Here is a 27,829-nt window from a genome sequence, read left to right as displayed (position 1 = left end):
TTCAAATTGACCCCAAACTGACAAACGATGTAAGAATAACATGTTAAATATTTCAATTCCTGAATGAACTGTTTGTACGTTTGTTACGTAGCAATACATTCTACCAAAATCCTTAATTTGTCTCCAAGTTGACCTCTTCATCTGCCTTCTCATGGTTCCCCTGCAGCAAAATGTTGAGAACCTCCAGCGGCGTACCTCGTTTGTGAGCACTGTGTGTCACTGCATTAGTGTGTCAGGGATCCAGTTCAGCAGACTTTGTTTTCATATAATCTCCACATCCCACCTTTGTTGTAGTTTACTTGCATCAGGTGTGTTCAGAATCACTTGGTTTTTGTCATAAAGATGACCACCTGAAAGAAACAGATGTTTTTATTAAGTGGATTTTGTATACATATTTTAGCATCATTCTGGTGCCTGGAAAGAGATTGTGTTGCATAATATTGTTTATTTAAGATGGATTAAAAGTAGAATTAAAAATGTTTTGCATATATTTAATTTCACATACAATAATGATAACTCCTACAATAGTGTTCGGTACGCCTATTGCAGGGAAAAATTCAGTCCACAAGGGGTCACTAATTGACAATGATGCAAACAAAGTGACTAGACATAAATCCCCAGTTTTATACTGGGAATATCTAACCACAGGTTTCAAGATCCTTTTTATTGCCTTATGCACAGAAGTTGCATCTTTACTATCTCTTAAATGTGTATGGGAACATAGAATACTCAGTTTAAGAGCTTTAAGTGCTCAAATTAAGTAGGAAGGCACAATGTAAGTTCATTTGCCATTTAATAATAATTGTAGCATTTGCTCCGTAGTCCATATACAGGCAGCTTGTTGGATTTGACAACTTTCATAAGACTAGCCATGAAACCTGAATATTTAATGCATGGAAATCAAACTGAAACTTAAGTATTATGTAACTCTGACATTTGATTTCTCTGTGGGAAGCTTGTCACAGATGGTGCTTGTAGTACAAACAAGTCTTTATATACAAATCATCTATCGGAACAATTTTACTGTTGGTGTTGTAACACTGGTGAGGCTTACCTTTGACTTCCAGGACTAGATCAGGGTTGAGAACATAGCGAACGAAGCCCTCAGGAGTGATGCTCCAGAGGTGGATTTGGTCATCTGGGTCTGGAGTGAGACCCACACGGCTTCCTGCAATTGTCACACTACCACTGGGACTTAGGCAGCACTCCTCCAAGAGCTGGAAACAGAGAGAGGAGTCAGTTAGAGATATTCAAATTACCAGCTGCTAACAGGTAGAATGGTGAAAGATTCATAGATCATATAATATATGATCAGATATAGTGCAGAAAACACCTCTGTTTGACCTGTGGTCACTTTTCTTTAACTCTTTAACATTGTTTTGATTCTCATCTGAGATTTGACCTTAGGATCTAAGATCTTGATCTTGGTCTAAGGGCTGCTATTCATCAAGCTTTCCCTGACCTTTCTTTATCGTTTCGTTGCGTAATGAAGGTACTGTTACCTTGCAGTGTAGGCGTCCATTCTGGTAGAACCAAATCTGCTCCAAACCATCCGCTTCTTCTGTTTCTTGTATCCGTAGCAGTTTGACATCATCTAAATCCCCGGTCACTGACATCATTAGCCCCGTCTGTCTGTTCCTTAAACGGAAGTGCACTTGCTTCTGCTCGGAAAACACATACAAATAGTTGGCGCTTCTTCTCAAAACAGGATTCACAGCAAGGGAATTTCAAATCAACTCGACCATGCTCTTAACTATCACAACTAACAGTCAATCAATCAATGCACATGTGTGGTATCTAAAAGTGCAGCTATGAGCATTACCACCATTGTGGTGCAGTAATCTAATACTTTGCATAGCTTCATTGTATACCTGTAAAAGAGGGCGGAGCGATCCAATTTTCTGCCAGTTGCTGTGCTTCCGCCAGTCGAGCACCTCTCCAGGCTTTAGCAAAATCTGAGCACCCCGATAGTTGATTCCCTCGTATAGCACCCACCTGATTTTTTAAGACGAGACAAAAACATAATCAAGTCTCAGATATTCAACAGCAGAAATGAAAACAACACTTCCTTATCAGCTTTTATCGCTGTCTGGGGACTGACAGTCAGTCACCATGAGTGAAAATTTGGCTTGAAAATGCCAGTCCTTGTTTTAATATATTTCAATATCCTCCTTCCTCGTGTGATAGGATATTACAGGATGCTCAAGAGAGCACAGAGACAGGCAGACATAAACAAACATGATTTTTCTATACCTGTTTTCTTTTTCTTTTCTTTTAATAGCACAAACTAGAAACCAAGCCTTCGATGCTGGTAGGTCATTGTTTTATCTTAAAAAATAGCTGAATTCTGAATCCTGGCTTCCATTCAATGCCTAGCAAAAGATAATAACCCTGCTGAGTTTTATAACAGTCCAATTTTGCTTTGAGGTTAGATGTTGCTTTTCACTCGTTGCTTTATGGCTCATCTCTTCTGCAGCAAGAATGTGCCAGTCCAGAGGCAGCTCTGCCTTACTGCGAGCCCTTTATTTCCTCAGTGTTGGCTCACACCTACAGTCTAAATCTTGCACATCAGCAGCAGGTTTCCACCATCGATCCATCTGTCAGTACTGCCATTCTGCAATATTAGATGTGCTGACCCTGCACTGCATTCAATATTTCTGAATCTGCAAAATGCCATGTTATAGTCTATATGGTACGCCCAAACGAATTCTTTAACTACAGAGGAATCTTTAAAAAATCATCTTAGTTATACCAACAGACATCAAATAAGTACAGGTTGCACAAATAACTATGGAAATGACACCAGAAAGTTCTGGAAATGTTTTGACATGTTGACTAAAGAGATAATAGCAACTGAATTTGAAATAAAACCAAAAGGGATTAAGAGGTGGCACTGCTGAGTAACAACAGGCCACTGTTGTGTGAGTGAAAAGTAAAGAATTTTATTTAGTGTCACGTGTCGCTTAGCGTTAAAGAAACATTTGGGAGTAGAGCAGAATGAACCTGTTAAACACAAACCACAGGGTATCCTTAGTAACGGCTGGATAACCAAACAGGTCTGAAAAGCACTCACACGCCTCCTTCCACCAGCACAGACTGGACTCTGCCACATCCTCCGGCCAGCTGGAGGTTGACTGATCCGTCCTTTAGGACCACCCTCTTCCCACGCAGACCACATCGCTCAAAAAGAGTGATGGATGGAAGTGAGAACTCCTGCCAAGAGTGAGAGAAAGGACAAGTGCATTAACAAGCGCTGAAAGCTCCAGGTCATACAGGTTGACATTAAGGTTATTTTGAAGTTACCCTGGAAACAGGCCACACTCACACCTTTGTGCTCCCTGGCATTTTCACTCCCTGTTTACTGTAAAAGACAGACTGCCTTCTAAATGGACACTAATGTCATGGGTCAACACATTTAATACTGGATGATGATGATGTAGATGATAAGGAAAGAAATAAGCAGAAATGTGTGAATTTTTACCTTCTGATACAAAATCACCATTATTGACAGTTATATATTTTTTTATTTTAACACTTAACAGTTTCAGTTTTGGGATGATTCATCCATTGTTTTTTGACAAGATGTCAAAAAAGTGTTAGTTTTATAAATTTGGAAAAAATCAAAGAATTGAACAGCATTTGGGATAAAAACCATATGCCACATGACAGACATGTGTACTTCCCACATCTGCTCAGGTCCGAGTCATTTATCATTAAAGGGTGAACCCAAAACTCCAAAAGGATGTCCAAGTGGTGTCCAACTTTAGTGTAACTGTGCAGATTACAGGCACTATTCATGCACCCTTCAGACAGACTCTCAACAAGCTTGAAAAACTACAATAGCAATGGATATTTGTCTGTGATGCCTTCAGCTGTCAATTACAAATTAGTTTTTGTAGCTTTGCAAGACCTAAATACTGATGAGAGCTAATTTAATGCTTGATCTCCTCCTTGAAGAGTGTTTCAGTTCAAAAATATATTTAATTCTAGAAAACTTAATGTCTACTCCCAGGGTTTAATGACCAAAAATAACATGTTTCAGTTTTAGGCTGGCAATCTGTAAAAGGGGAGTGAGTGTTAATTTGTTAGAAGAATTAAATTATAGACTTACAAAGCCAATAGTCTGTAGTGACAGGATGGAGGAGCTTGTACTGACACAGCCCATTGATCTCAGATCTGGGTAGTTTCCCACTTCTAACACATACATCCTGCAAGTGAAGTCTTGGCCCTCAAAAGCCATCCAGCTGCAAGAATACATAAATGCAATTACACAGATATACTGACACACACACAAGAAGAACAAAAGCACAAAAAATGTGCCCGTGTTCTGCACTGAATACGATAGATGATCATTGTGTAAACCTACCTGCACTAAAAAGATTTTCAATTTTAATACTATTCAAGCTTGAAGGTGAACAAGAGCTTTTACTGAGCTACTGAATTCTTACTTATTAATGGGCCAAAGCAAAATAGTATATTAATATTAATGATGCATTTTATAATATGTAATGCAGGCAGTGTATCACTAGCTACTGCCATATGGCATTTTTTTCTGTTTAGAAAGTGTAACAGTGACAGCCTGAAGCAGACTCTAAATCACAGAAATTGCTTTTTAATGTGACCAATATGCAGTTACAATTGTAGCAGATCACCTAGGCACATCTATCTCTAAAATCTGCTATTGAAAGGCTGTTGCAAAGTGTTTTTAGTGCCAGAGATTCACCTTACAGCCCCGCAGTGTGACAGTTTCTTCACAATGTACAGTATTACTCACCTGCCAGCTAGAACCTTGCAGGAGGCCACGGAGAAACCATCCTGCAGGGAGGTCACATTGTCCTCCAGAGTGAGGACAGAGCCCTTAAAACCTGGATCAGAGAAAAGCTGCACCTGAGGCACACACAGCAAGAAAACAAGACTGAGTCATCCACTCTGAGCTCCTCACCTCCTCGTCACATAATAATTGCAATAACGCTTCAAGATTAGATGTGCTTTCTTTCTTCCTTTTAAAATGCCTACCTTAAATTTGGATGAGTTCTCAAAATCATCCTGAAATGAAAATGAAAAAAAAAAAAAAGATTATTGAGACTGATTCACACTGAACCACAAAAGAGAGTGGCGCTGATAGGAAAGGAGAGATGCAACATTGTGGGTGGTATTGCTTTAACTTGTGTGTGTGTGTGTGATATGCCCTCCCTCCACTCCGTTTTCCTGGTTTTACCTTTCCTCATGTCTCATTGTCTGTGTTTTTTGTTTTTCTTTAATCTCTGTGTAGTCTGTGTGTGTGTCTGCCTGGGCATTGCACTCCATTCCTGCCCCTTTAATCAACTCACCTCATCCACTAATCAAGCTCCTGTAGCATTCTGTGGCTCGCTTTGGATCGTTCATTCCCTTATGTGAGTCTAACACTACTCCCACTTCTGATTTAGTTTGTTACTCATGTTATGTGACCCTTTGAAGCAACTCTTTGTTTCCGTGTACATCCTCATCAGCCAGCCTGGCTCTTGCTCACTCTGCCTCCAGCAGCCTGGCTTGCTTGTCCTGCTCTCATAACAGGCAGCACGCAGCAGCCAACAAATCCATCTAACAGATATACTCGAACGATTCTTTGCACAGTTTGACAAATAATAATCAAATCAAACTCCAGCCGGTCACAAACCGATAGCAGACTGAAAGGCATTCACAAGGTGCAGCAGACACTCTTCAACTCTTCTGCATTAAAAAAAAAAGCTGGGTCCAATGATGTGCAGGGCTGTCCTGTCAGAGGTATTGACACACATTTTGAACCTCCCTTAAAACCACCATCGGGCCTATTCCCAGAAAAATTTACTGTAACTCGTTTGTACAACCACTAGTCAGTTGATCTAACCTCTGTCATCTCAAAAGCCTTTGAAGGATTGATACTCACATCAAAGACTCCATCTTTGCCTACCGGGCAATGAGGATGCCATCTCTGTGGCTCTCAATACAGCCTTTTATCACCTTGACAAATACGGCACGTCTCTGTTGACTCCAGCTCTACATTTATCACATCCTTGACAAGCTGGAGGACAAACTCAATGCAGCAAAAAGGGTACAAAACATTGTGGGCACAAAGCTGCCATCTTTAGAGCATCTCTAGATCACTCCCTGTGTGAGGAAACCCAAACAAATCATCACAGACACTGCACACCATGGACACAATTCGTTCAATCTCCTACCTGCGGCAGGTGCATTAAAGCTATCCATGCATGCGCAAACACACTGAGCTCTGACACTGTTGACCTCAGTCTGACAGTAAGTTATGTAAAGTGTTAACATGAAATATTTTATACTCAATTTTTGCCTTATGTATATCAAATATATGTATGTAGTGCTGTCCTGTTGCAGACACACTTGAACCCTTGTTAACTGCCCTTTTATAACAATGATAATCCAATATTTTACTATTTCTTGTGAGGTTGCTATAACTAGTTTCGTTGTACTTGCATAATATCAAGACCCTGGTTACTTGGCAGCCACTTTCAGTAAACTGTGTTTTACTGCTATACTAACTTCCCTGTAAGTCTAGCTTCTGAGTCCTTTTTACATTTAAACTCCACAGAAATTGTTTACACAAATATCTGAGACAGACCATCTTAACTTTAAAGCCAAATAATTAATTTTTAATGACTCGCCTACTCTAATTGGGACCGATCATTACAGCGTTTTACCGAGTCTTGTCTTGTATATGCCTCTTTGTCATCATCCAGTTTGTAACCAAAGCAACTTCACGATGAGTCACTTTTGTGATCTAAGATATTTTTGCTTTCAATCTAATGACAAGAATTTTCCTCTCTCATGCTGGGTAAGTAATTTTATTCACATTTCTGCTCTGCTTCATGCTCCCAAAGCTAATCCACTGTAAAGCCTGGTATCTGTCGCGTGTTATCCCTGACATTCATTTTCCTTTTTTAAGGATTCCACCTTAAATTTTGATTTATTCTGCAAGTGTAAAAGTTGCTGGTTACAAGCAGCGAAACCACATGGTGAGTCACACTAGTACCTCAAGAGGAAGTGAAAATTCACCGGCAGTTGTGCAACTATTCATCGTGCAAAGCTGATGGAGCTGATCGTGCAGGTCAAGCAAACACACTGGCTGCTGCATTGATTAAATGTAAAATATCACAGTCGCCAGACCATCTGTCTAATAACCAGACAATGTTTCCACCCTGTGAGTCACCACTCTTACCAGCATGACAGGCATTGTTGAGCCAACTCTGTGCTGCAGTGCCCCCCAGTCCTCTGGGCTTCCATACAGGCCTTTTTCCAGGACATAAGGCTCGCCACAAAAGCCTGGCTCTTCAAACACAACCCAGCTGAGAACAAAAACAAAAGAGGAGCACCCTTTACTTTTGACATGACATTCTTTTTTCATTTTCATTTCATTTTAATTGGTAAAGAAACAGAGTGTTTGATGGGCCATGGCTGAAACCCACAAGAATTCAGGCACAGTTGTGCTCGTTCAGCAACAACTTGCGGTCAAAATCCAATACCGTCCCGCATGATAGCATCTCAGCAGCTACTCTGTTGAAAAATGTGGCATGTCACGAGTGGCTGTGGGAGTGGGTGTTGCATTTGCAGAACTGTGTGTGTCCTAACGTGCAAGACTGAAAAACTGACAGTTGTCTCCCAGCAAAACAAACGGAACGCAAATGAGCCAATCAAACAGCAGAAGAACATGGGCGAGGCCGCGCAGTCTAATAACAGACTAGCAGCGCAGCAAGAATAACCTTTCAATGTCATGAGAGTCTTTTCTCATAAAGAAGGACGTTATGTTCCACTCCACATTATTAACCATTTTCTTCCTCTCCCTTGGGTAGAAGCAATCAGGAAAGCATGCTCTGCGCTTCATTATTCTCATTTGCTTCCTGTTTGTTTACTTCTGCATTTTTTTTCTAGCTGATCATACCATAAAGAGAGGTTGAAAGGCAAGCAGTGATGGAACACTGCCACTGCTCATTCCTACAGCATGTGGTTAAAAAAAAAAGATGGTGATAAAAATACCTCAAGGGAATAAAGAATTTCCAAATATAAACAGAATTCCTTGTTAACTAAGTTTAAAGATCTGAGTCTACCTCCTCCACACTCTCCAAGAAGTCACAAAGTTGTTTCCCACTGCAAAAAGTCTGAGATAGTCCTAAGGTCAGGAACATATGCGCGGCAGACTAACCATTAGTGAACGAGGTAATCTGTCTCGACCTGTCAGCAAAGGTGTGGCAGTCATGCAGCCACGCTCCTGAGAAGCAACGAAGGGTAATAAACCACACAAGACTTCACAGGAACTGTAGCCTCAACTAATCATCAAGCTGGCGGGAAGAAAAGCATCTAAAAACATGTAGAGTAGTCTAAGTCGTTCTCCATCAAGGTAGGTAATCAAGCAATATTTGTTAGAACCATACCCAAGCATTTCACCACAAGTCTTGCAGATTGAAGATGACTTGCAAAGGAAAGTGTTTAACCCATTTCTAACAGCCAAAAATAAGTTTTTTATAAAATACCCCAAACTTTTATTTACCCATAACGATCACAAAACAATAAACCATAATAAACATGCTACTTACACACCACCGCCAACATCAATAGACTGCGTCTTCATGCCATAGCCCGTCTCATCCATGTTAATAACAGGCACTGAGAGGTCAATGTTCATCCCCAGCTCGCCAAAATCTCTGTCGCTGAACATCTTGAGGTGTGGAGACATGAAATCCTGTGACAAGAATAAAATCATTTTAGGAAAAGCTGCAGACAAACACAAAATCTTGGGTTGAAGATCAAAACAACAAATATGTATGTTAGGAATAAAGTCAATTTACTCTAGGGAGTTATTTTTAAACTGTTATACATTTTTCCAGTCACACCAATTGCAAAGAATATGATTACACAACAGCTTATAGGTTTCTGATGTACTTGCACACCCTGTCCAAAAAATGAAGACAGTATCAGCTTAGGCATGACACGAAATGTAGCTCAGCTGCAATCCTGGCATATCAGCATACCATCTTACATCAGCTGACGTCTCAGGTGATATCCTGATATACATCCAAATAGTAAATCTCATATAGGGTTCTCTATTTAACTTGCATGCACAATTGCACAGCTGCTTTGCAACCCGCCTCTACCACTCCTTTTTCATGCTTCTATCTGATTTAAATAGTATCTTATCTGTTATGACTGATGTCTGCTCTGTTCTTTATGGGAGGTCTCACTGCCTCTATCTTCCCACTTATATACAGGGAGGGGAGGTCTCAGAACAGAGAAAGACCAAAAAAATACATTACTGAAGACAGAAAACACAATTATCCTTCGATTAAAGTGGTCCTGACTGAAAAGCTGTTTCTAGACAAAAAGCACCATAATGAAAGCGCCCTTGAGCAAAAACTGCTTTGGGGTAAGATTAATATATTATATGCAAGATGTTGATTTGTTTATAGAATCTGGGGCTTCCAAAAACTGTTTATGCCTTCGAGTTGCTATTAACAATTTGTATATAACAATTTTCTGCAGACTTTATACGTTTTTTTTGTACATCCAAAAGTCAGCCATGCCCACTGGGGATACAGTGGAATGTATTTCTTTGCAACAGCTTCTTAAAACAAAAAGTTGTTTTTGCTTTCTTTCTGTTTAAAACAATTCCCCAACAAAGACTTGGAAAATTGGCATTTTGTCTACCATTTAATAAATATGTCTCCCTGCTTGCTAATGCTCCAGACTCTTCATAGTCAGTGTTTATGTGGAAGTTTTTGGTCTCAATAGTTTTTATTATATTATATTTTTACATTAGCTTGCAGTCTAAAGAAGAAGAACAAGGTACTGAGCCCTGAATCGACCCCGACGAATCCACTGATGTGTGCATGACAGAGCTAAGCTTTGTCAGAATGGGTGAATGCAGGTTATAGTGTGAAGCACCTTGAATGGTCTTAAAGCCTACAAAAGCATGCTATTTTTATTTTTCGACAATCAGCTGCAATCTGAATTGTAACCTTCATCAACTCAGAGTGGTTATGCAAAATTCAAGCATCAGTTGGCGGTTGCTATTAATCACACACTGGTATATGCTAAGCTCCTTGGTAGTTTTTTAGTGTTTGCAGTACTCACAGACAGTATCGGTCGCAATGACAGAAGTTCTGAGCCGCCCCAGTCACTGCACTCCAGGTACTCTCCTTCCTCCAGGATGTGCTGCTGACCCTCGAACCCAGACTCACTGTAGCCCACCCAGCTGATGCAAGAACCAAAATGCAGCAAAGTCACTGATTAGAGCTAAACTGGTAGCTCCTGATCAAATTATTATATTATTATCATATTACATCAAAATCACTATCTTAGTCTAGAATAAACTTTGCTCCAGAGTAAGAGTGCCATTTAACTCCATCCTGTACAAGCAAAGGGACATGCAGAAGAAGACTCACAATCCTCCAATGATCTTCAAAGAGCCCACGGACTTCAGTTTCATTGTGTCCACGTCAGCAGGAACATCTCCTTCACTCTCGCAAAAGCTGAAAATTTCACCGTCAACTTCCATACAGGAGCCTTCAAAGCCGGGCTTCTCATATAGAACAGCCTGCATCAAAGAACAGACAGCTTACATGAACACACAGGTTATATTTTATTTCACTTCATTATATTTCCAAGGAACTAAAAACTACATATTAAAAGTCCTATTTGAATGGCACAGTATTAAGACTGTGTGCATCTCAGTGGTTTTTACGTTGTCCAATTGCTGAATGACAGAATGACGCGTTCACCCTAAAAATAATCTGTTGATCTGATTCTCACATTGTTAGCTGTGGAAATTCTCGCTCTTAAAATAAACTGTGGTTAGTGTACTGGAACTTCCGTTACTTTTTGTGGTCTTAAATGAAATAAGCCTAAGAGTCAAAAACATTTGGGTACTTGGGCAATGCCTGAAGGCCTTTCATAAACATGCTTTTCCTATATACTCAACACAGATATTACAGTTTGTGGTTAGATTATTTTATAATTTCCAGAATTTAACATTAAATAGCTTTTTCCTTTCTTTTTCTTCTTTTTGAGATCAAACAAAACAGAACTGCGCATACCTTGACTTCACTGGAATTCTCCACTTTGAAACCACCCTGGAACAGAGAAGTCATCATCATTAACAATGCTCTTCTCTAATTATATGCACACAATAGAACACCTGCCAGCAATTACACACATTCATAGTTCAACTAATTTTCTCAAAAATGTTCATAATTCCCTTGGCCTGGTAGATGGAAGGTTGAGCTGAGCTATTGTCTCTGTGGGTAATAACAGTAAACACTGCCTTTGGACATAGAGTGACCCTTCACAATGCGGAAAAGGCAGAAATCAGAATGCCAGCTTTTGGAAATTATTACTGAACACAACATGAAGCTGTGGCTTAAGGGGATGTCAGCAATTTTGCATAATTTCAGTTACATTTAATTTAAAGTAAAACTTCTGAACTACTTAAGAATTTGACCTTATGATTGCACTTGGTGAAAAATCGGGCTCATTAATTTATCTGAGGGGGTGGGATGTTTGTAACAAATGGCACATCAGTCCAATATGTGTCTGTATCTCCCATAAAGCATAAATCTGAACCTAAGTGAATTACCAGAGGAACAGTGTCAGGAGAATCAAGTCAGAACATTGCTGGCAGTCGCCCTGTCTCACATAGTCTTAGAAAAAACCCCGAACAGAACAGAAATAGAAAGACAGAGTCTTCTTTAGAAGCTTTGCCACTATTGGAAATGCTGTTTAGTGTTGTGCAGGTGAGGGTGCTGCATAATAGAGCTTGCAGGAGGCAGGACACGTCACACACAGTAGCTCGCTGTCAATTCTCTAGATAATTAATTAGCTTCACTATTCGTACATGGGCAAAACTTAACATCCTGACTGTAGCGTATCTGCAAAAACATATGCTACACTCATGACTCATCCTCTGGGAACTATAAATGTCTATGCCATGTTCTCAGCAGGTACTTTCTACAGTAGAAGGATATGTATTTTGATTTGAGACAGGTTTTATGTGAGCTGTCCTTCCTGACACAATCCCATTTATCTGCACTGGGACCAGCACGTGACCTCCTTAAGATTGCCTTTGTGTCTCCTCCCAGAATTGTCAAGGGTCAAATGTGTTAATGAGTGCACCACAGAGCCAGTCTATATCACATTTTAAGTCCATTTACAAAAGCTTTGATGTAAATTTTTATCTGCAGGAAGGACACCATAACAAACTCTGGAGATCAGCAGCACTGCTAACATTATAGACTCTAGGATCCTTAAATACGTGTAACAAATTTTATAGCAATTGGCCTCATGGATGCAGAGATTTTACTAAAAAACAAAATCTGTATGCTTCATCCTTTAGGGATCACAAATGACTGTTCCAAAGCTTTTGGTTGTGTATCCAGTAGTTATTTTATGCCTGGGACACATTGAGGGAATGATCAAAAGAGATCATTTGTCATTTTAAAATGCATTAGATGTTATACATTACAGTAATACAAACCATTTTAAGTGGTCTAAGAGATCCCACGAAGGGTGACGGGAAACCCCAGGTCTCAGGAAAAGGGTACACTCCTGTTTCCAGGACAGACACCATGCCCTCAAACCCTGGATCACTGAAAAGCAGCCAACTGAAGAAAGGAGGAATTCGTGTTATTTCATCATCAAAAACCTTTATTCATATTATGCATAACAACAAAACTGTTGGTTGTTTTAAAACTAATGTAAGTGAGGACCTTAAATACTTCCATAAAAGAGCTGTAAAAAAAATCATTGTCATAAAAATAACAAACTTTCTGTTCCCTTTTTTTCCTCAACACATAAATAAGCAGCAGCTTTTTCAGCTGTGGTATCGGCAGAAGTGACTTATGCTTTTTCCTCAGTACATTAAGCATTGTCAGTTCAAGGCGGCGCTTTATTTGGGTTGAATTCTATATCTACCTCTGCTATGAGCCAAAGAACTAGAGCTAGGAACAAAGGCTATTTGTTTAAGAGCAAAATATCTGGGGAATGGCATGCTTCAATTCAAATCACTTTTCTTCACTATTCATATTTATAGCCCGGGCAGCCTTTGTGAGAACAATGCCCCCAACTTTGGTATTTTAAACCATGGTGTGGCACAGCACAATGCCTCATACCAACAACCAGATGTGAGTCTCTGTCAGGAAAAATACACCCAGCTCATTCAGTCAGGACTAAAAAAAAAGTGATTACCAAGAATTTATGTCAACCTTAACTTGCTAAATCCACAGAGTCTATCTGTTCAGTGAAGTCAACCGGGATTACTGCACGCAAAACACAACGCTACATCTGCTGAGCAGCTGCCTTCACTTGTCACAGACAGACAGGAGAAGCTACAGTGGCAGAATTTGCAATTATGTGTCGAGATGAGCTGGCATCTGACAGCAATTAGTTTTGTTTTTGCTGCTGACAAATGCTGAAAAAAATCCTGTGCATTAAGTATTGTAGGTAAGCCAACAATACTCGCTTTACAGGAAAAGCTCTAACTAACAGCATTCATTCCCTTCTGCTGTGGGGCACAAAATGTACTGAATAGCTACACCTATAACCAAGAAAAACATTCTTGTGCCATTTGCCGAATTCTCTCCACACCTTTGTCTGTTTCTCACTTTCTGTCAATTGCTCCTCCTCTACTCCTCTGCTTCCCATGTGTCCCAACTCCCGCTCTCCCTCATTTCTAACATGCAACAGCAGGACAGACATTCCTCGGCGGGCAAATGAATGAGAGTTAAACCGAAGCCCAATATAGGCACAGCGGAATGTAGTAATGATTATTATCACAGTTATTTCTCAGAGCAAAACACAGAGAAGATCTTATTAAAGAGACAGCTCTGATTTGAGCGCAGCAGGTAAGAGCTCATCAAAAGGAAAAAAAACAACATCACTGAGAAAGACTGAGATTGTCTCATTTTCTAAAAGGTGTATTTCTTGTATCTTTATGGACTACATGCATAAAACAACAATACTTACACCCCAGAGTGCACTTGAATGGAAGCTGTACTCAGTGGGATGCCGAATGAGCCAGTTTCTATTGTGTCGTCGTGGTATGGTGTTACTCTGCCGTGGCCTTCGGGTTCAGTAAACAGATCAATATGGGGGATGCTGTAATCCTACAGAGGGGGTGGGGAGGAAGAAAAGCCATTATCAGCAGTGGTCCACACAAGATCTTCAATAATTCCTCCCAATAAATCCAAGGAAGATCTTAACTAGCTGACTTGTATTCTTTTCTGCTCTGGAGTCTGGATTGAATATCAATAAAACAATGCAGTCTGTTAGCTACATTTCAGATCCAATGTGAGGTGAAGATAATGTCGGTACTGAAGACCATGCAAGGCGGAGTTAGTGTACTCACCCTGACAGCAAGTCGAATAGAGCCGATCACCATTGGCGGGCTGTTGTGCGGTTCTGTCCCCACTTGAGGTTCTGCCCAATCGTTTGCCAATTCCATGTTCGCCTCCTCCAAGGCGATGGTGCGGCCCTGAAAGTCAGGCTTCTCATACAGCATCCAGCTAGTTATGAAAACATAATCATCATAATCACAATCAGATAGCTAATGATCAAGGTTAACAAATGTGGATTACATCACTAATTCGACAATTTTGGAAATACACCTATTTGGTTGCTCGTTGAAAGCTACATGAGTGAATCAATATCGTTCTCCTGCTATTTTAAGAATACACCTGGCAGTTGGTTAGCACAGCTGGCTCTAACAGCTCCTCTTTAGCTCACTAATTAACACATTGCTTCTTCCCCGATTTCATTGCAAAGTGGAAGAACAACACATCTTTGCAGAAAGTCTGGCAGCCACGCTGTGAATGAGATGAAATCTGTGTTTTTAAAAGGACAAGGCAAGAGCTTGTTACAGTAGTCCTTGCTGCTGGAACAGAGGGCGCTGTACTTTTTAAGTCTTGCTATTTGTTGAATATGATAAAATGCTAATTTAGTGTATTTTGATGTAGCCACTGAAGGTCAGATCTGAACACATTTCTAATTTGAATTTTTCTTTTATCATTTTAGCACCAGAATCAAGCTGTGCTTTTCTTCCCCAGCACAAAAAATTTGATTTTTTTTTTCAACGTATGTAAGTGTCAGCATTTTCAGAAAGTGCATTTAAATGTCATTCTTTTTTTTTAGACAGCATCATTCCAAACATCTACCTTGAATATCAAAAACAGTATCTGACCACTGCAAAGAAGTATAAAGAACTACAAAGCTAAGAAGTGCAAGCCAGAGGATGCACCTGCACACACACAAGCACATGGCTGGTGTTTGGCACATTCCTGCAAATGGTATTACACACTTCCAGTAATCCACAGGTGCCTGGACCACATCAAGAAAAGCAGGAATGGTAAGGGTAAAAAAGGGACTGATAGCAAAGAAAATATGAATGTAAAGCATGCAGGGTTCTAAATAAATAATAAATAAGTTCGATTATCAAGTAAGACTCTCTCAGTGCTCATGCTTCATTAAATTAGCTTGGTGTAGAGCCTCAACAGGAGATTTTGGCATCTCAAAACCACATGACACCAATTAAAGCTATACGGGGCATTTTCTTTCCATCATCTGACATTTTGGCTGAATATTTGTTACTTACCACCCTCTAACAACCTTCACAGATATGAAAGGCGAGAGCTGCAGAGATGTAGCATCTGGCATATCCCTGTAAATCTCATATGCCTGGCCACTGAACTGAGGTTTTTCAAACAGCACCACCTGCATAGAGAAAAGAAGGACAGTGTCAAAAAAATAAAAAAGTAAAAAACATCAACACATCAACCATGAAGAGAAATAATGGCTTAATATTATAATGCATTACTTGCTAAATCTATTACATTAAGCAGGATTCAGTGAGTGCAAGGACATCCCATTTTACTCTCTCCTTTTCATGCTACAGTAGAAGCAAAAAAGCTTACAGGTATATAATTACTTCAACTACCAGGACACCATAATTTTAATAAAAAACATGAATTTGAAAGTTTTTGTTTTTAAAGCCAAACAGAAACTTGATAGTTATGAATAATGAAAGAGTAAACCACAGTTGTGGAAAAAGCAGCTTCTCTAGAAACCTCTTTGTTATGTTTTGTTTGTTAATAAGCCTGCTTAAAATTCTAAATCTTTACATATATTCTCTTCTGTTTGTTTTGGTTAATCCCAGTCGTCAAAGTTCAAGCCCCTCCAAAGGTAACACAGGAGGTAAACCGAATTAATGAACACCTAATATGTAGGAAAGCAACTACAAATGTTGAGTGCCCCGGGAATTACTCGTTCCTTGTAACAACTACTAATGAAGTTCTGCAGTAATGAAAAACCACAGGATCTGCACTACGTTGGCAGAACTGAATTCTGTGATTGCACCCAGCTGAGCAATTGCACAAGACTTTTTTTTTTTTACTCTGTTTACCCACGAGAACACCATATGAAAAGCAGATGTTTTCACAGAACAGAGACTTGTCTGTTCAGATTCCTCTCTCCCATCTTGTTTCTATTTCATGATGGTAAAGTTGTGCCTACTGTACCTTTCCAGGGCGTTTGTGAAATCCCTTCACAGTTCTTATCTGGAATGCAGAAACACATAGTTAAGATCAAAGTAAACATCTCGACAATACAAAAGAAATTGATATGAATTAGTTTGTGAAGAAGCTGTGCCTATGACCTTTCAGTTTTACTCCCAGGGACATAGTGGGCATGTGGAGAAGACATTCCTCTCATTTCATATCTAAGCACCCAAAACCAGAGACCAGCCAAAACCAGAGTGCAATCAGCGTAAGCTCGTGATGTTGATTGCACAAAACGGCAGTAAAATTAAACTAAAAAACAAAAAATCAACAGCAACTAGAATCATCAAGTCCAGACTTTTGATTATAACTGATTTATAATTTACATATTTCACGCTGTTTTGTCACACTCCCTCTCGAGGTTCATGCTCGGAAACGTGTTATATCTATGTATCATTAAATATCTGAGCCTTCTCTTATATACTCAGTATTGAGAACTGTCAATTGAATCTAATAAACACTTTAAATACTGTAATATACCAGCTTGGGCTTTGTAAAAACAAGCTTTTACCATTTACAGAGAACAGCAATCGTCATACAAACTCCCTTCAGCTCAATTCAGCTTTATTTATGCAACCATTGGCCACTTTGTTAGATGCACCTATTCAACTGGAAATATATAGTCAGTCACATGACAGCAACTAATTGCATGTATACATGTAGACATGGTGAAGACAAACCAATAAAGTTCAAACCGAGCATTAGAATGGAGAAGAAAGATGATTTAGGTGACTATAAATGTGGCATGGTTATCGGTGCAAGACAGGAAAGACGACACCAGGTCTGAGGAGTCTCAATTTCTGCTGCAACATTCAGATGGAAGGGTTTGAATTCAGTGTAAACAAAATGAAAGCACTGATCCATCCTGCCTTATATCAACACTTCAGGCTGCTGGTGCTGTAATGGTGAGAGAGATATTTTCTTGACACACTTTGGCCCCATCAGCACCAAACGAGCTTCATTTAAATGCCAATGTATTGCTGTGTATTGCTGCTGACCATGTCTATCCCTTTATGACCAAAGTGTACATCCAGTAGAGTACATGTACAGTTGACAAATCTGCAGCAACTGTGTGATGCTATCATGTCAACATGGACCGAAATCTCAGAATGTTTCTAGCACCTTCCTAAATGTGAGATTTACATCAATTCTGAAGGCAACATGGTGTTTAACCAGGTACTAACAATGTGTACCTAATAAAGTGGCCGGTTACTTCTGAGCAGATTAACTTTTACATGGACTCCACTGGAGAAAATTCCAGACACAGTGTTACTGAGAATAAGAAAGCTTCCCTACTTGTGATGACCAAAAAAAAAGAAAAGAAAATGTAATTTTTTCCATGAAAACCATATGTGGTGTAGCTCTGAAAATAGAAATAGCATCCAACTCTCTTACCAGCACAGCAAGCTGGCTTGTATCTGGCTTGTCAGAAAGTAAGAGCTGATACTTATGTGCTTCAAAGCAATCCACAACTTTAATTTATGACAATAAACCTTTTATTCATCCTTCAATAAAATGTTTGTAATGAATGCAGAACACTTACATTACTTCTAAGTACTCCCTGCGGCTGAGCCGGAGGCTGCTTTCGTTCGGGGAGGGTTGGTTGTTTTGTTGGAGGAACAACAGGAAAGCATGGAGCAGCAGTGTCAGGAAGCACCGGACCTGGCTTTGCAACGCTGTCTGCTTCATCTCCAGCAACAGGAGTGGCCATTTTCTTAATTAACTGGTGTGTAAAAAGAAAACGATGGAGTAAGGATAAATGTTTTTAATGTGTTTGCTTATGAAATATGCTGTGGCAACGTCTACTGTGGTTTATTTACTAAAGTGCCATTTCCATGTCTCTCCTGTCAGTCGACAGGAAAGCAGAGTTCTGTGCTTTAGCTAAATAGCTTTGCTATGCTTCAACTCTGCTGAGCTTGCTAGTTACATTGTGTCTCTGTGATAAAAGGACAACTACACTGACACTCACAACTTTTAGTTACATGCAGAAAAACTAACCTCTGGTTTGACTTGATCCTGTCCTTGTATGCTCTGTACTGGCTTTACTTGATCTCTTGGGAGGTACTTCTCTAAATAGTCAGGCAGTTTGATGTCGTTAAAAGAAGGAAGTGGAGGACCTGAGTCACTAACCACAGCCTCTGCAGCACGGGTTTCCTCTTCACTCTGCTTGGCTAGAGTGTCTTTGATTGAAGCTGTGGCTGACGGGCTTAGTGGGGGTGGCTGGGACGAAGGTGGAGGGCTCAGCTCGGAGGCTGCAGTAGGCGATACGTTTCCTGAGCCAGTGCCCTCTGACTCGGCTTGAACTCCATTTCTCTTTCCTCTGTAAAGGGAGGTGAGACTACTCAGAACGCAGCTCCCCGCCAAGCGAGACTTCACCTTGATTTGATCATCTTTCTGTTCCTTCACGTCCTCCTCTTCCTTGACAGGGGTTTTGCCCTTGAGGCGAGAGTGTGTGTCTAGGCTATTAAGCAGCATGCTCTTGTCTGCAAAGCTAACCCTGGCAGGCTTCAGGACAGATTTTGTATCTGTGTTTGAGTTCTTGGAAAAAAGGCTCAGTGATGTGTTTATGGAAAACTCAGGCTTTTTTCTCAAGCCAAATGTAAACTCCTCTGGGTCAAAAGTCTTCTCAAAGCGGTCCTCCTTAATGGCTGGCATTGCAAATGGGGGCTGAGGTGGTCGGAGGTGGTTGTGCTTCCGTGGTGGGAGGGAAAATGGGGCACAAAGTTTCTTGATTTTCTCAACAAAATCATGATCATCTAGCTCGCCAGGAGTGTCCAGAAGATTGCTCTCACTTCCAGAAGAAGTCAGCTTTTGCTCCTGGACTTTATGTTTCCATTTGGGGAAGTCCACATCCAGCCAGCTAGAGGGGGCATCTTGCTGTTTCGAGGAGTCATCTTTGCCTAGACCCCGTGGCAATTGGAACTTCTTCATAGATGAATGCTGTATTGAGCCTGGGATCAGCCTGTTAGACTCTGGGGAAGTGGGTGCTTTTGAAGACCGTCTCAGATTGTTATCAACAGGCTCCTTTTTAACTGGCTTGACTTCTAAATGTGTGGAAATGTCACGATTGATATGAGATGAAACTTCATTCACTGGCAAATGCAATCCCATCACAGCTGAATTCTCAGTCACATTCACTGCGTGGCTTGCAGCAGTGCTATCAGGGCGGCTCTTTGTTATGTATTCAGCATCCCTGAGTGGTGTAATATCGCTGCCATTCTCTATATTTTTTGATTCATCAGACAGTGTGTGGCTGGAGGCTGGTTTTGTCATATCTCCAGAGGTACTGACTTCTGAGGTCACTGATTTGACAGTTGAGCTTTTTTCCTGATCTTCCTGCCCACCCTTCTCTGTGTTTGCAGATTTGCAAACAGAAGTAGCAGAAGGCTCTTCCACATATGATTCTTTGTTTTGCCCATGTGTCATGTCAGTGAGTGAAAATAGAGTGTCATTAGAGACTTTTGCCTTCACTTCCTCACTGGCCGTAGCTGCTTTGGTAATAGGATTTGTGCTGGAGAACTCTGAATCATTAGCTCCATGTGTACATGAGTCATCCCGTGAATTCTCTGCTTTTTCCACAGATGCAGAATTAGGCTGTGCAATCACCACTGGCTCTCCTTCTGTTCTGGGGCTTTCTGCAGAATGAGTCTGCAACTCAGAAGGCCCATTTATAAGCGTCTCTACCTTCCCAAGCTCTTTATCACTCTTGGCGCCACTCACAGCCTCATTAGCCTGGGTGATGGTACAAACAGCAGCTTTCTCTGAAGGTGCAGTCACCGACTGACTGAGATGTTGTGTTTGAGCAGGGAGATCTGATGAGCCGCTGCTCTTTTCTGACTGAGAAGCTGGTTCTGGTTCTTTAGTTTCTGGTCTTATTATGTCTTTAACCAGTTGTGTCTCCTCGTTTTTTTCAGGATTTTTTCTTTCATCATCCCTTGCAACACTTTCCTCTTTCCCTGTGATCGCCTGCACACTGTGTGAAACCTTGGGCTTTGCGGCACTTTCATCTAGAGGCAGGCGCTGCTGTGGTTTTTCTTTAACTTTCTCCTCAGTCTGATTTGTTTTCTCACTCACCACCTTCTCTAATCTCACCACATCTGCAGGTTCAGCCTGAGTTATTAGTTCTGTGTCCTTGTTTTGAGGTTGCTGTGTTTCTTTTTTACTAGGCTTCTTCCTTTTTTCTTTATCTTTTGACTCAAGTTGCACTGAAAATTCTTTATCTAATTTGGGAAGTTTAACAGGTGACTCCTCCTCCGCTGCAGAAGGCTTCTCAACAGTTGGTTCAACCAAAGGTGATTGGGGGGAAACTAAAGGTTCTGTGACTTCCACAGAAGCCTTTTTTCTTTCCATTTTAAATGTCAGACTTTGTCTCTCTGCTTCTTCCTCTTTTTGGGGTAAATCAATGGAGTCCTTGTTAGCGGGCACCTTTGTTGTGCTGCTACAAGCAGCAGTATCAGGTTCATCTTTGCTGACAGATGGTTGAGGTAATCCTGCTGGTGTGTTTACTGACTGGTGAATATTCACCTTTTTAAATGAAGCATCTAACTGCTTCTCCTGTTTATCGGCTACCTCCACTTCCTTTTTAAATTCTTTCTGCTGGCTATCGCTCAGTGGCTGTTCGTCAGATTTTCTTCTTTGAACTTGAGATGGCTCTTTTCCTGAAAGCTTTTTGGGAGAAGAGGCAGTCTCATTCATTTCATCACTCTTATCTGGCTTTGTAGCGGTGACCTTTGACTTACTTGCAGAGCACTCTGGTTTGTTTTGAATGCTTGGACTGATGGGACTGGTTGGGTCTCTATTTTTCCGTCTTTTAGAGCGGGAGCCTGTTCTGCTAGGGCCTTTGGGAGATGGGCTACTGTTATTGGTCACTTCTTTGGAATCGCCTAGTTCTTCAGCTGGAGGATCTGTTTCAGCGCTGTTGGGTTTCGTACCTTGATCTATTGCTTCTGAGACCACCGTTTCCTTTGTTTTCCAGTCTGTTTGTTGTACTGTGGGAATGGACGTGTGCTCCCCTAAAGGAGTCGTATCTCGTCCTTCTGGTTTTAGTGCTATCTTTGACACTGCTTTTGTCTGTATCAGCTCTTTTGTATCCAGTTTACCTTGACTGTCCAGTTCTGGAGACTTTGACGTAATGTCTGCCACAGACGAGGTGGATTTGTGAGACATTCCTTTCACGGCCGGTGTTTGAGGCTGCACAGGTTTATCCTCCGACACAGACGCGTCTGTTAATTTCTGCACTCGCTCCCTGATGGTCATCAGCTTTTCCATGACAGGTGGCTGTTCCGTGCTGTAGCGTTCAGCTGATCTTGACCTCTGATCAGACGCAAGAAAATCCACTTTCAACCGCTCGGTGGGTTGTCTATTTGGAGACACATCAGCACTCCTCGGGATTCTGAAGGGCTGCTTGTGGCCACCCATAGGTTGTTGCTGCTGCTTCTCAAAAAGGCTGATTTTATCCGCAATCCTGGCAGTCGTTGGCTTACGCTCTTCATCAGCCTTCTTTGGGGTGTGTACTCTGTGCAAACAAGAGGTAAATATATCAAAGAACTTCTGAATTTAAAGTCATAATCCATTTATGACCCACCACACCTGCCATAGAGATTTCTATTTGTTAATCACTTAAGAGATAAGAATAACCTGATCCATTTTTCACGTCCTCTATATGTTATGAAATCAGTCCTTAGAGCACAGCACTGATCTTTACATTATGAATCATGGCGTTGTTTCACTGTGGATACAGTGAAGCAATGCTGCTTTTCATCTAAAGCTGTAGCCTGCTCTTTTACCAAAGCTGGAGCTAGCATAAGTATCTGCTAATAAGGGGATATCGATGAGTTAAATATTCAGCCTTGACCCTCAAAAACAAACAAACAAAAGATAGCATTTTAAGTGAGGTTTACTTATTTAGTTACACTTACTTTACTTATTTTAGTGAGCGTTACTGAAAGACTGATAGATGCATGTGGTGATTAGCCAGTGTTCTATCTATGTAAATCAAACACTTTCACTCCTAAATTCAACTTACCTGCCGTCATTCTCTGTTTTGGGTGTATCCTTTTCGTCACCTTTGGTATTCTTTAATGCTGCATTCCAATCCTTGTTATCTTCAGCTGGACTTTTCTTTGGATTCAGACGAACATGTTTTGGAAAAAGCTTCACCTCACTCTGAGAAACCTTAATGCTCCTGCGTTTGGACTCTGGTGTCTCTGTCTTCCTTTCTACTCTATAAAAATCGTCATCGCCCTCCATGTCTGCACCTTCATCCGCCACACAGTTCAAGTCTTGGAGGTTGTCCAACTGCTTGACCGTGGCGGGGCAGGAAGTCTTTCTTTCCCCTCCTTCAGGTGAGGCCTGTGAGGTGGGGTTTTGCTCGGAGGAGGAGGAGTCTTCAGGTGCCTCACTTTTGCTCTTTAGACTACTCACTAAGTTATCTGACTTAGGGAATCCCTCTGAGGCAGGTTGTGCAGTTGGAGGGATTGTTTCCGCAGGAGCTTTCCCTCCATCGCTCTGAGAGTTTTTCCTTCTTCTTCTGGCTGAGTTTTTACGCCCCATGATGTCTTCTTCTATTTGTTCTTGATCTGGTTCAGGCTCTAACTGTGAGTCTTTGTGGGATTTTAGTGGCACTCCTACTAGTGTGCCGTAATAATCCTGTGCCCCAGCAGCAGGCCTCGCATGTGTTTCTTTGTTCTCTGCACTTGAGCTAATTGCTAAATGAAAACTTGGTGATGACTTTGCCTTAGGGAGGACTTGAAGGCTTTTTGTGAGTTTGGTGCGGACAACTTCCTGCCCAGCACAACTGTTCTCACCACACTGAATCACACTCGTTTCCTCCAGGTACACATGGAGCTTCTTGCCTGTCTGGGCCTGTGCTTTTCTCTGGGCCTGAGGCTGGGTGTGGGCCTGGTCAGAGTACCATGCCACTCCCTGTTTAGTAGATGAATAGAGATGTGTCAGATGGCTGTCATTCCTTTCAGGATTCCCACTTGCTGAAGTACGTTTGTTGCTCTCCTCCCTGTCCTGTCCTGTTGTCTGCCTACTGCACTCCCAAAGCTCCTCCTTTTTTGGACCTCCTACTCCCGTCTCAGTGCTGCACACAACAGGGCCGTCTCTGTGGGCAGACTGCGTGGCGTTCTCCTCGTCACAAGGGAAAACGCCTCTGAAGAAACCCTGAAGATGGGGATTCTCCTCCTCTTGCTGCTGTTCTCCAGCCCAGGGTCTCACAGTCTCCTCACTTTCCACTTCTCCCTCTGACTTAAGAGTGTGATCGCCAGTTGAGGGGGCATTTTCAGTAGGAGTCTTCGGAGCCTTTCCCCTCCACGGAGAGAGCCAAGTGCCAATACGACCCAAGACTCCAGTACTTGGCTGGTCTTCGGGGCTCTCAGACTAAAGCAAAGCACAGAAATAACTCAAATAAATGTCAGCTTCAAAACGTAGCTGCAATTTGCAAACATGCATATTTCCGGTGAATATGCGCAGAATTTAGATAACATGACAGTAATACAAACTGTCTAAATGGACAAAGCAAAGGAGTGCAAGCTGGAGATCCGAAGAAAATATAAGTGAGGGTTTCCTGTTCATTGAGATTTATTTATTTTTTAGTACAGCCATGCATCTCTCAGCATAGCAAAGACATGCAAGGGTGCTTATAACCTGTAAGCTTACCGTAGAAAATACCATATCATTCAGACCCTTTATGTAGGCTGTGAACATGATTTTGGTTTAGAACAAAAACTCCTACAGAGCATAAAACACAAACAAAATCATTCCACCAGGACAAACAATAGCAGTGTGAAAGAGCAGAAAAAACATCACATGGATCAATCACTTTGACAGATCCATACATAACTCTCTAATTTGAACCAGACACTCTTGGCCGTCATTTCAAAATCGACTTACCCTGAACTTCACATGGAAGAAAAACTTTGATCTCGACTTCAAAATGTAAACCGCTGCTTAAAAATCTTCTCTAAGATGTTTGTCTAGCTGATGGAGAAGCTGCGTTTAGTCCCCGTTGCTTGCAGTAAAGCATCCACAACTGTAATAAGAGCGCGGCAGAGTGTGGCTTTGGAGATGTGCGTGATATTTTGAAGTTCCAGCCCCTCCATCAGAACGCGCGCAGCCCAGCGCTAAAAGCGATGCTTTCAAGTGCTGCTCGTACACATCTCCCAACATGCAAACATGAGCGGCCCGATGAAGCCGGTTTGTCAACAGGTGTTTTTTTCCCACGTCAGCAGCTCAACCACAGTTTCATTTTGCTGGTATTTAGTTTGGCTGAAGGCCAACTTTTAGCATCAGATATACGTTGAAATGATTGGCTATATGACTGGTTGCTATTAGCAGTTTAAAGCTTTAACTAACACTTACTGGAATACCTTTAGTTATAATAGGCTTAGTAACTCCCTCCAAGTCAAACAAAATCAGTTTGTTTGTTTTAAATTAAACGTGTTTTTTTGTTTCAACTTGTTAAGTTAAGAGAAGTAGTTTGTGGGGGCAACATTTGCTTAAGATAGATATAATTAGCCATCCATCCATTCACTTCCCCTTATCCTTTTTCAGGGTCGCAGGGGACTGGAGCCTATCCAAGCTGTCTTAGTGCGAGAGGCAGGGTACACCCTGGACAGGTCGCCAGTCTGTTGCAGGGCTTACACATAGATACAGACAACCATTCGCACTCACATTCACAGAGTTTCCAATTAACCTATGCCCACTTACTGCATGTCTTTGGACTGTGGGAGGAATGCAAACTCCACACAGAAAGACCCTGACCTGCTGGCGAAATTGAACTCAGGACCTTCTTGCTGTGAGGTAATAGTGCTAACCACTGTGCCACTGTGCTGCCAGATTTAATTAGCCTATCTTTTTTATTTCATAATGATCACTGGAACAAAACATTCTGTATTATTTACATGATTTCCCCAGTGTATATACAAAGCAGTCATGTCTTTTGTTGACGGCCTTCGCATAAGTTTGACTGTTTGCCTGTTATCGACCATGTCATGACTCATATTTCACATATTTGTAATATCACCGTAAATGCTTAGGAAAAAATCGCAGCATAGTGAACAGTTTTTATCCCAGAGCCATCTCTTAACTTGACTTATCTCATCCTTGAACTCGACATACTTTCACCCAAACGTTAAGCAAAACAAATTTTGGAACTTGTGGCATAAATGTGCTGAATATTTCTAAGGGTAAAACTTAAAAAGCAATATTTTAAGTAGTTATTCAATGAATGTTGCTTTTAATTCCATTATGTATATTGTTGCACAGGAATAAAATGACATTACTTATAATACTTGGAGTTTTTGAAAATACTTTTTTAAAATCATTTCCTAGTTGACTACTCTCTGTTTTTTTATGCTTTTTTTGTCCTGTGATGGTAATAAGTTTATATTTTTCTAATTTCTTCTTGACTTTTTGCACTTTCAGGAACAGTTGTTACACTGTAACAACTCATCAGCTGATAAAAAAAAAAACCCCATTCACTCATTTGTTTATTCAGGCACTCCTTTGCTGTCCAAGTTCAGGATAGGATAGGAAATACAGTGCAGTAGCCACGTGTCTCATTGTTTAACATGTACTGATCTAAAGAAGCAGAAGAAAAAAAAGAGCAATTGTCTCATCTATTGATGCAGTGTATCAGTGTCTCAGTATACATTTTACTGTGGGCTATTTGTTGCTGTTCTAAAGAAACAATGCAGTACATCCACAAGTTTGCTGCACTGCCGCAGGAGAATGAAAAATAAGTATACGCACTCATTCCATTCACTGAATGAGCTTATTTCCACTGAAAGAACTCAACATGAAGAACACTGAAATAAAATTACAAAACACCATAACATATAAGCACTAAGTAGCAAGTATGTATAGGATACCTAAATGGTGACAATGCACAAGAAAGAAAGAAATCTCATTATGTAATATAAGAGAGGCTTGTTGATAAATGAGTGTAGATTGCTTTGTGATTTTACAAATTTTACAAAATTTTAGTGAGGTTAAAATGTCATATTTCAAAGAGCAAAAGCAGTAAATTGATAATCTGGATGAGTGTTTCCTTTCCAAACTCTTACACCTAGACCAAAATTAGATCTGTTATATTTCAAATAGGTTATATTTGACAGATATGAGCATTTCAGACTGAAATTAGATTCTCTTTTGAGGAAGTGACAGCTGTTCTGTGATCATTAATTAGCTGATGTGTGTGCACTTCAAAATTCCGACATTTTGCTTAACAACTGAATGCAGCACAAGGCCATGCCCAAACAAAGTTTTTCAGCGGAAATGACGCACCGCTCATGTGGGTTTCAGAGTCTGCTGAAAGTCGTTTTGTTTGGTTTTTTTTGTTGTTTTTTTTCAAATTTCTCCTCTTTTATTTGGCGAGAAGTTCAAGTCATTCTTTCCATGCTGCTCAGTCGAGGAACTTAACCATTAAACCACTCCTGTCTGGGTAACTCAGGATTGTTTTGATTTTTTTAAAATAATAATAAAGCAGAGCAACTAGAAGCCACGTTGTAGCATGATGAATTTTAAAGAAAGCTCGATTTTCTCCACTTCTAATGCTCATACATAATCCACCCTGCCCGAAGGCGGGGGGAGGGGGGGACTGGCCGCGAATCACTGGTTTAAACACTGCACATGGGATTCATTTATGCGTTCACATTTAATGTCCCATTTTGTTTTTACTATAGTATTATCATAACGGGTATACCCCTTACAATGGTGGTTAGACAAACACGAAAAGTAAAGCATCAACCGTCACCACGCTATCATTAAACCACCTTAAACGTTGTTTTCACTACTTTTAATTACCATAACGAAGTCTACCAGAACTACAGTTCATAAGATTAAAGCAAATGTGGCCTAGAGGCTTTAGAGTGTTACTTAAACTTTCAAACCGTCTCTACTGAAAAGCCCACAAACCGCAACTTAATTTCTTTACAAGCACGCCGCCACAGACAGAGCGAGATCTTACCATGATTACAGTGTTTCTCGTGGCTCTATGGGGAACAAACCGGTCAAAGGTAGCCCCCTGGAATAGCCCTCATAAATGAAGTCTTTCAGCGTGCTGTGCCGCTTCTCTCAGGTAACTCTAACCTCCTCAGACATGCCACTCTGCAGCGGACTAACTAATAAATATTCAGTGCAAGCTTAACAGAAAAGAATTTCAAGGCTAACTTTTGCAGTACGCCAGTTAGATGCAATTGAGTCTGCAACTTTTGAAGTGTTATTTTTTTCCCATGGTAAGA

At 40.8% G+C, this 27,829-nt stretch overlaps 1 protein-coding gene across 2 annotated transcripts; it reads right to left on the bottom strand.

The window, feature by feature from the left end:
• Positions 1-213: 213 nt before the first annotated feature.
• LOC102298496 lies at positions 214-27,829 on the bottom strand. 2 transcript variants are annotated; one of them, XM_005921595.3, is made up of 23 exons: positions 24,480-25,114; positions 24,246-24,317; positions 22,609-23,966; positions 18,582-22,098; positions 18,127-18,306; positions 16,545-16,583; positions 15,623-15,741; positions 14,381-14,537; positions 13,999-14,138; positions 12,512-12,638; positions 11,076-11,111; positions 10,425-10,576; positions 10,114-10,234; positions 8,580-8,725; positions 7,208-7,334; positions 5,017-5,046; positions 4,775-4,887; positions 4,112-4,244; positions 3,074-3,213; positions 1,872-1,995; positions 1,503-1,661; positions 1,055-1,217; positions 214-350 (listed from the first exon to the last, which is right to left on the bottom strand). In XM_005921595.3, exons 2-23 carry the CDS (start codon positions 24,291-24,293, stop codon positions 262-264), a joined length of 7,218 nt encoding a protein of 2,405 aa, XP_005921657.1. In that variant the 5' UTR covers positions 24,294-24,317; positions 24,480-25,114; the 3' UTR covers positions 214-261. The 2 variants fall into 2 exon arrangements, with proteins under 2 accessions (XP_005921657.1, XP_005921658.1); XM_005921596.3 differs by lacking the exons at positions 24,246-24,317; positions 24,480-25,114 and adding an exon at positions 27,556-27,829.

This window comes from Haplochromis burtoni, unplaced genomic scaffold (assembly GCF_018398535.1).
Source record: "Haplochromis burtoni strain Fernald_Lab_line unplaced genomic scaffold, NCSU_Asbu1 Contig_47, whole genome shotgun sequence".
NCBI classification, from domain to species: domain Eukaryota; kingdom Metazoa; phylum Chordata; class Actinopteri; order Cichliformes; family Cichlidae; genus Haplochromis; species Haplochromis burtoni.
This window is presented reverse-complemented; position numbering and strand designations above follow the sequence as displayed.

Bases quoted from the DNA above. Each gene is read 5' to 3' on its own strand.
- LOC102298496 (XM_005921595.3), bottom strand. From the start codon at position 24,293: ATGTTCACAGCCTACATAAAGGGTCTGAATGATATGGTATTTTCTACG. The intron at 1,996-3,073 runs GTGAGTGCTTTT...TTAAAAAATCAG, and splicing joins GTGCTGGTGGAAGGAGGCGT to GTGGGTGCTATACGAGGGAA. The intron at 351-1,054 runs GTAAGCCTCACC...TGTTTCTTTCAG, and splicing joins TCTAGTCCTGGAAGTCAAAG to GTGGTCATCTTTATGACAAA.